Source organism: Nematolebias whitei, chromosome 18 (assembly GCF_014905685.2).
Source record: "Nematolebias whitei isolate Nwh7 chromosome 18, NemWhi1, whole genome shotgun sequence".
Classification (NCBI taxonomy): domain Eukaryota; kingdom Metazoa; phylum Chordata; class Actinopteri; order Cyprinodontiformes; family Rivulidae; genus Nematolebias; species Nematolebias whitei.
This window is the reverse complement of record NC_056515.1, coordinates 14,159,463-14,168,673: the sequence shown is the minus strand read 5'-3', so window position 1 is coordinate 14,168,673 and position 9,211 is coordinate 14,159,463. Positions and strand designations below refer to the sequence as shown.

Genomic DNA, 9,211 nt, shown 5'->3' with positions numbered 1-9,211 from the left:
ACTATCTGTATGAATATGTGCAGTGTAACTATCTGTATGAATATGTGAAGGTAACTATATGTATGGATATGAACGTTTTTCCAATTAATCTTGGTGTAAAATTCACAGGTCAGAAAAACTGCAGTGATATAAAAATAATAAAACAGGCTGACCTCTGTGTCGACACGTCAGCTTTGTTAGAGATGTCGGCCACTCGGACGTCCCTTGAGCAGTAGGATGCCAAGTGTTTCATCATAATCTGAACCTGCTGACCCAACTCCTTTGTTGGTACCAAAATGAGAGCTCTCACATTCTGCTCACGAACACACTGAGAAAAAACAGAGTTAAACTGACTAAAAGCTCTGACTGGTGACGTTTCATCTGATGACTGATGTTAAAAACAAATGGAGCCTTAAACTTGTAATTATAAAACGGTTCTTCGAATTTGTGCCCAACCTGTTTGGAGGTCAGGATGTGTTGAATGATGGGTAAAGCATAAGCTGCGGTCTTTCCAGATCCAGTTCGAGCTCGAGCCAAAAGGTCCTTCCCCTCCAGAGCCAGTGGGATGGCCTTCTCCTGGATCAGGGTCGGCTGAGACCAGCCTAGATCTGCAACCGCCTGAAAGAACAAGTTGGACAAGAAAAATAACACAAGTTTTACTGGACAGTGTATCGTTTCATCCATCAATCCATTATCTTTTACCCGCTTCTTCCATTTTGGGTCATGGGGTGTCGCCCGTGCCCATGTCCAGCAATTTGTGCGAGGGGCGGGGTACAGCCCAGACAGGTCGCAAGTCCATCACAGGGACACATAGAGACAAACAACCATTCACTCTCTCATTCACACCTAGAGACAATTTAGAGTTACCAATCAGCCTAACATGCATGTTCTATTTCGTATAAACTTCGCCCTTTAAGGCTGTCGCTTGGTGGGTTTATCCCGTTATGCGTAGCATAGCACTGAAAAAATTTAGTCCACGCCCACCTGCTGTGTGGGCCCCACCCGGTCCGTATAAATTACGTTAAGAGCGGGAAAACGGCTCCCATTTTTTCTTCAGCGAGCTATAGCACTGTCAGAAGAACGAAGAAGGAAAGTTGTGTAGATGACCAACCTTTGTTAAGGATGCTTGGCCCGGCAGTCGACCTCCGGTCGTCCGGTGAGTTCTCCTCCCCGAGGAGAAGCTGACGAGCAGTCTTATTTCAAGGTAAGCGCCGAGAAATATTTCTCAGTGACAGGTCACTACACGCTGGACAACGCCATCTTGTAATTTTCCCCTTACCGCCGACCCTCGGAGCGAATCGGATGGTTCCTCCGGGACAGGCGGCGCTCAGCTGCAGCCCCCCGCTGCTCATTCCCTCCTGGAGAGTGTAGTGTCGGTGGAGGGGGGCTGAGTGAATGCTCACCCCATCCCACTTCGTTTCGCATCGGCGATCACACCGCTCCGGCCGACGGCGCCCTCAGGGTTGCCCGGCGTAACCCAGGAGGCGGCTGACATGAAGGGACCCCTTTTCTACGTCCCACGCCTTTTCCCGCCAGTTCGGATGATCTGGCGGGAAGGTTGTTTACTGGGCTCCATTCCGGCTCACCGTCTTGATCCATATGGCCTCGTGTTCCAACAGGACGTCCTACGGGCGAGGCCACAGACGGTTCTTTCCTGGTAGATTGGGGGAGCCGGTCTCCACAGTCCGCACCCATCTCCAGAGCAGGGGTTCACTGAGCGGAAAGTCCCTCTGTGCCCCCCTGGAGCCAAGCCTGATGGAGGATTCATTGGAGCAAGATGTCGAGGTGGACCAGCGTCCCGTGCCTCCGATTAGCATAACCGAGACGGTGACACCGCTCTCCAACTGAGCTCACCAGCATGCGTTCCACACGGCCGCAGCGAACAACACGTTACGCTGTTGGCGTACACGCCCAGAGGCGGGAAGAGACGTGCCCCTCTGTCCTTCGGCTCTTCCGCTCTCGTAGCGGCTGCTTGCTAACGATGCTGCCGGCCCCTGCAGTACGCTCCGTCTACAGGGCAGCTGACGTCATCCTCAACCGGTGCGCCTCTTTTGCTGTCTGCCGCCCCGCATCACAGTCGGAGAACGAGGTCCCAGAGGTTCTCCTGGCTCGTCACTCCACCTTCCTCTCAGGAGAGCTGCAGGAGTTTTTGTTGGAGGTCCTCTTTTCATCAGCGAGAGATCATTTCAAGATGCTCCACAGCTGCACAATGCCTCCCCAGCTCTGCTACGCCAGCTCCTCCCGTCAGATGTCCCCGGCATCCGGAAGTTCTTTTTTTTTTTTTTTTCCCGGACTTCGCTAACAGGGGGCCCTCCAGGACAACAAACAGAGCTCAAGGGAAGGTAACCAGGTGTCGGGTTGCTGGAGGTGTGTTGATGACACGATGTGAAATAACATCAATAACAATGTCAGCATGGTTTATCTGACAAGCGGCTCCATCTCACACACTCATCACGAATGAGCCTTTTTAAGGTTGTTTTTCATTCACTGCCAGCGGTGCCGATACGCGCTCCCGCAACATGAAAGCGTGCACGCAGCTCTCAGCGCCCGCCGTTCACGTCAACGTTAACGTGAGACCGCGGTACAAGCTCAGCAACGTACCTCGCTCTCGGCAGGAGCGACACACGTCTTTTCATCGCAGTGGTGTCAAACGCACGCTCCCGCGGCGTCAGCAGCTTTCACAAGCCTCTTAGCGTTCTGCTCAGGCATGCTCGAAGAAGGTTTTCTGAATTAATACTGCAGCTCGTGGAATCACTCAAAAGTTCACGTGACTTGCAGCCAAGAATGAACGTGTTTCTGCAGACCGAGCAGTGGTACCCTCTTCACCGATGCTGCGCGCTGCTTCCTGACCGCACCAGTGCCAACGCGCGCCCGCGAGGCAATCCTGGCTTAAGGCGTCGCATGAATGAGGATGTGCACACACGACCCTTCAGGGCATGTCGGCTCATACGTGCACCCGCTTCCCGAGCGTTTACACGGAGCAGCTGCACACAACGTGAGCACAACACAGATGAGCTGCTTCCACACAACGTCTTGCATGCTCGGGGATGTGAGTGTTTTTTCTTTCTCACTCAGCGTGCTCCAGCTCACATCAGCATGCATGTGAGTTTCACAGCATAAATGCGTGCCCGCTTTATAACTTATAACAGGTGGCTATGAACACGCGCTCCAGATGGATGGGCGAACCGTTTTCATCCGGGGACTCACGCTGCAGTCCAGCTCAAAACCCGGTTTGGAGGAACTCTGTGATGTTTTTTTCTGTCATTTATGAACAGATCTCGTCCCCTCTCGCAGAAGCTCAGGAAATTCTGTTTTAAATGTAATTTCTGGAGTCACAAAGGAGAGGAAAACGCAAGGTCCCTCTCTCGTCACTTCCTGGTGCCAACGAACTGGAAGATGAGATTTATTCTAGATTGTCAATCTCTGAACTGTGAGAAACAACACTCCATTATGCGTCCGAGCCACCTTAACTCTGCTTTATCCGGACACCTGCTGCTGTTGAGCAGTTGTACAGACAGATGGCAGCAGTGCAACTCACGTGAATCGGTTGAGTGACATCAGCTGTTTTCCGTCAGCAGACCTACGTCACACTTGTCAGTTTTTCACAGAGGCACACACATTTAACAAGCTGTGGGGCCGCTGTAGTTCTCTACACAGCAGCTCATTTAAATGTTTTTGGAGTGTCGTAGGGGCTCTTTGAATGTGACTCAACACTGACCTTAAGCTGCAGAATCATCAGGGTTTTTTGATTCACACAGACAGCAAGTGACTGTTGCATACATACTGGCAGGAGATGTATGCGTTCAACCCATGTGCCACATTGTGAGACAGATGCTGTGTGGGACACACCTAATCTGCTCTCCATTGGAGTGGGTACATCTCATGTATTCCGAACAGGAGGTGGATGTGATGTCCAAGACGGTCCTTTGCGGCACGGGGACCTTCCTCCCAGAGCTATGGCTCAGACATGGCAGAAATCCTGCCAGCGCCTGTGGACGTGTAGCAACACGAGAGAACGCTCAATGTGAATTATAATTACCGTGGGGCCACGGGTCGATCCACCGCTGGGTGGACGTGCCTGCTCACAGCCTGTGGTCGTAATGCTTTTTCACCTTCCTCTTTCCCTCTGATATCACGGTTTTCTGAACCGAGCTCAGGAGGAGGGACTGGCAGCTCCTTTGCCCCAAGTGCGTGAACGCATCATGGTTCCCAGGCCTACGATATTTGTTATCAGGACACAAGTGGAACCTGCCGTGGAGGGAGGACGCTCTCCTCCAGGCGGGAGGAACGATCAAGAATTAATCAGAATAGGCCAGCACCTGTGGTCTGGCCGCTGCGCGGATCTTTTTGAGAGGATGGATCTCTCTCAAGATGTAGTGCGTACGATTCAGGATTCACGTGCTGCAACCACCACAGCGCTGTTCACATCAAGTGGTCAGTTTCTTCAATGCTGCTGTACAGAGAAGGCGTAGAGGCCACTTCATGTCCACTGTTTGACATGCTGTCCTTTTCTGCAGCAGTTGATGGACAGAAATCTGGTGTCCAGCACGATTATAATATGCTGCAGCCATGTTTTCTTCTTGTCTCAAAGTTGTCAGAGACAGAACAACCTTTAATCATCCTCTTACAAAGCATTTTGTCTCAGATTGATATAGTAGCTGTGGGCCTGTTTGTGACATGAGAAATGCTCAGTGTCAATTATGCGTTTCTCTGAGCCCACGAGACGAACCACTGCTGGGGTGGATGCGTTTGCCCACAGCCTATGGCCCAAAATGCTTCTGTACGCGTTTTTTTTCTCCACCTCCTCTGATTTACGGTTCTTGAACCAAGTTCAGGAGGAGGGATTGACAGCTCTTCTGGTGACCCCGAACGCGTGAGCGCACCATGTTTCCCAGTCCTACAACGCCTGCTGTCGGGGTGCCCGTGGAAACTGCCGTGGAGGGAGGACGCTCTCCTCCAGGCAGGAGGAGCAACCAGGAGTTACCCAGAAATAGGCCAGCACCTGTGGGTCTGGCCGCTGAACGGAACCACATAGAGAGGATGGGTCGCCCACAGGATGGAGTGCGCACAATTCAGGTTTCACATGCTGCATCTACCACAGCGATGTACACATCAAAGCGGACAGCTTTTCAGCGCTGGTGTACAGAGAAGGGTGTAGAGGCCACATCATGCCCATTAGGTGGCATACTGTCTTTTCTGCAGCAGCTGATGGACAGAAATTTGTATCCAGCACGTTTAAAACGTACGCTGCAGCCACCTCTTCCTGACACGAAGGTTTCTGAGACAGAACAGGTTTTAATCATCCGCTGACAAAGCTTTTTCAAAAAGGGGTACAGAGACGCAGGCCTGTTTCACACCCACTTGTTCCACAGTGGGATTTAATACTGGTCCTGCAGGTCCTGATCAAAGCTCCATTTGAGTCTTTGGATCAGGTCCCACTTAAATTCTTGTCTCTTTAAACAGCCCTGCTGATGGTTTTAACATCCACTAAGAGAGTGGGTGTTTTATCTGCCCTCTCTGTCGCTCCGTCATGTCTCAGAATTCAGGCTAACGGCAGCTCAGCTGATTTTAGACCAACCCAGCTTTTATGCCTAAAACATCACAAGCTCTTTTAATCAAAAGCGATATTGTTGGAGGGGTCCCCCCCCCCCACTTTCATACAGATCAGAAGAAGTAGCATCTTTTATCTCCTCTGTCCTGTGCGGGCGTTGACGGGTTACATAGCATGCACAGCTGCAATGCGTCAACATTTGTTTGTGCATTATAGAGATGCATCTGCAGGTCATCCGTTATCCACCCAGCGCTTGTCACACTGGCTGTGTGAGGCCATTTCTGAAGCCTACAGAGCATCAGATTTAGAGCCACCTGTCAACCTCAAAGCACACTTGACCAGAGGTATCGCATCTTCGACTGTTTTGTATAATGTATGTCAATGCAGGACATTTTGCACTGTGGCCGCGTGGTCAACACCCTGCTCATTTATTCGCTTTATCTATGTAATGTGACGGCTCGTTCCATGAAACATTCTGTCTTTTGTGTTTTACAGAATGAATATTGTTGTTTCATGGAACTCCGTTTAACTCACATCTGTCTGCATGCATTACAGTGTGAGATGTTGGTATCAGTTACAAGTTGTGACTGTTATTTTGGTTCTATTGTCACTAATCAGTTCATTTGATTAATAATCAGCTCTCCTGTTATTATTAATCTGTTCATACGGTTCAGCCGTAAACCGGTTGGTTCATGGCTCTTTCAGTTTTTTCCGTCCCCGTTGAAGTTTTCCGGGGTGTTCATGTACTCAGAATGCATAGTTACACAACATGCGTCTGTGCATGGCACACATAATTACGCAATGCGTAATTACGCACATGGGGAGCTGAGTGACAAGACGTTTTTTGTGTAAGCTTCATACGGTGTTCGAATGGACCCAGTGAGGCGAGGACCACATCTGCTTCGCCCTTAACCCACCAACCGACAGCTTTAAAGGGCGAAGCTTATACGAAATAGAACGTTGGTTACGTACTGTAACCCCAGATTCTATGAGTATAAGCGTAGCCCTTTAAGTGTCGGGCCTCACTGGCTCCTAAAAGGCTGAAGAAAAAGCTATTTTGGGAGCCGATTTCCCGCTCTTAACGTAATTTATACGGACCGGGTGGGGCTCACACAGCAGGTGGGCGTGGACTAAATTTTTTCAGTGCAATGCTACGCATAACGGGATAAACCCACCAAGCGGCAGCCTTAAAGGGCTACGCTTATACTCATAGAATCAGGGGTTACAGTACGTAACCAACGTTTTTTGGACTGTGGGAGGAAACTGGAGTACCCGGAGAAAACCCAAGCATGCACGGAGAGAACATGTAAACTCCACGCAGAAAGGTCCCCGGACCGGGATTTGATCGGGAGACGACACCGTACTGCCCCATAAAAAAAATATATATATATATATATATATATATATATATATATATATATATATACACACACACATACACATATATACATACACATATATACATACACACATACACATATAAATATGCGCTATATATATATGTATATATATATATATATATATTGTCAATAAACCAGGTGTCTGTAGTGATGATACATGAACAGACGACCAGCTTTAATAAAAAAATGAAGCCTGATCGAAGTTCTCCTCAGCAGCTAAGTACAGAAGGACTGAACTCCTGCTTTAAATCCAGCTAAAAATGATAATGTGTAACCAAAAGTGTTTTACTATTTTAATAATATGTAACCAAAGCTGTTTTACTGTTTTACTAATAATCAACAAATAATCAGTTAATGGAAGTATTAATCTTTAAAAAATTGTATAATCTTTTGTATGATTGTGTGATTACTTTTACTTATGAAAGGGTAAAGTAAAGAGGCCTCAAGTAACAGTGAAACATGCCTGAACTTGTCCACCTAGGACAAGTCTGGACATGCCTCGAGCAGTAGAGGAGAACAGAAGTCAGAGAGTTCAAACACAGCTCATCTCATGATGACTCATCTTTGAGCAAAACAAGTTCTGGAAAGTACCTAGAAAACCGGTCTAAACCGGTTGAGGTGCAAAACAGCAGAGAAGTTACTGGAAAAGAGATGATGTAATTTTCCATAACCCCTCCTTAAGAGGAGGAGGGATGAATGAGTCTTTAAATACAGATTGACCAGAACAATACTGGGTCAATGCAAAGCTGGAGCTGAACTGGAAGAGCTGAGCAGAGAGAATTACAGGCGAGGGGCAGCTCATCAGGATCAGAAGGAGCCCAAAAAGAAGATTGGATTTTACCAGTTTTGAGATGATGATGGAAGTTAACTCTTTTCTTCACTGACATGGGATTGGATGTAAGCTTTCTTTCGTCGACACTCGAACTGGATGAGTTTCCTACTTCTAAAATTGCATGACCTGGGCCCGTCCAAACTCTGATCTTCTAATTTGGAAATAGTTGCACTTGCCTCAGAGGTCGGCCTGTGTCTCTCCCCTAGAGAACAGGAAATTTGCCCTTACCCCCACAAGTGTTTCACTAAGGGGCATTCCAAAATCATGGTAAGCGGACGACCTCATTCTTACTCTGCTCTAATTAAATTGTTTCATCAAATTGGAAGAACAGCATACAGAACAAATTTGGGAGTACTAAATTGGCTACTAGTGAGATTTGCTCGAAGGTGTTTCTGGTTCATGAGGGAGCTGAGAGAGAACATTTTTTGGCTTGAGTTGTGAAAGGTTTATGTGAAGGCAGTATCTGTAAACCCTCAAGGGCTCTTGAGGTTTAGAATTTCCACAGATAGTAGTCATCGCCTTGTTTAGGGAAGAAAGTGTATCCTATGTACTCATGATAAATTACTCATTATAAAATTGTGCCTGTTGCTGTACCCCTGCGCAAACTATTGATTAAAAGCAAAGCAAAACGTACAAATCTGGACTATTATTTCACCCTTAAAGAGCAAAATATGGAAATGCTTGGTTCACTTAACAACACCAATAACAGGAGGTTTTAGTAAAGGTTTCCTAGCTGATAAACAACACCCTTGTGCCCAATTCCAGGGTCCTAAAGATTACCAGAACAGTTAACAATTGCAACGCTAAAGTGAGAGGTGAGCGGCCACAACGCGAGTTTCTTTGGACCAGAAGATCCATCCCGGCTGCTTGAAGGATCGAGGTAACAGAGTGAGATCAGGGTGTGACTCACGGATTTAAGGTCGTTAATATTCTGGATGAATCACCTCGTCGCAGCCTTAATGAGCTTACTTTAGACAGCTGCTGGTAATACCATGGCGCTGAAGTAAACTCCCGGACCCCTTGGAGGAGGCTGCAGGCAAAGGTGTAATCGCTACCTCCAGTGGTTACCTTTGCCCATCGGAAAGCAGACAATATATATATACAATATAGATAATATATAGTATTGAGTGCATAACTGAACATGATTATTTGAAGGTTGGCGTTTTTTGTATTAAAAACACTTGTCTTTCATTGGTGGGATGAAATATGCTAATTTTTTGGGACAGGCATTTTGGGTTTTCATGAGCTGTATGCCATAATCATCAGTATTAAAACAATTAAAGACCTGAAATATTTCAGTTGGTGTGCTATGAATCTGAAATATATGAAAATTTCATTTTTATCATTACATTATGGAGAATAATGACCTTTATCACAATATGCTAATTTTTTGAGAAGGACCTATATATATATATATATATATATATATATATATATATACATACACAT

General features: G+C 47.1%; 1 protein-coding gene across 1 annotated transcript in view; it reads right to left on the bottom strand.

Moving 5' to 3' along the window:
* Positions 1-9,211, bottom strand: part of ddx56 (DEAD (Asp-Glu-Ala-Asp) box helicase 56) — a 62,214-nt gene that overhangs the window by 51,248 nt on the left and 1,755 nt on the right. The window contains exons 2-3 of the mRNA XM_037691778.1: positions 436-597; positions 153-307 (exon numbers count right to left, since the gene is read on the bottom strand). Of these exons, the coding sequence (XP_037547706.1) occupies positions 153-307; positions 436-597 (317 nt within the window). The remainder of the gene's footprint in view (positions 1-152; positions 308-435; positions 598-9,211) is intronic.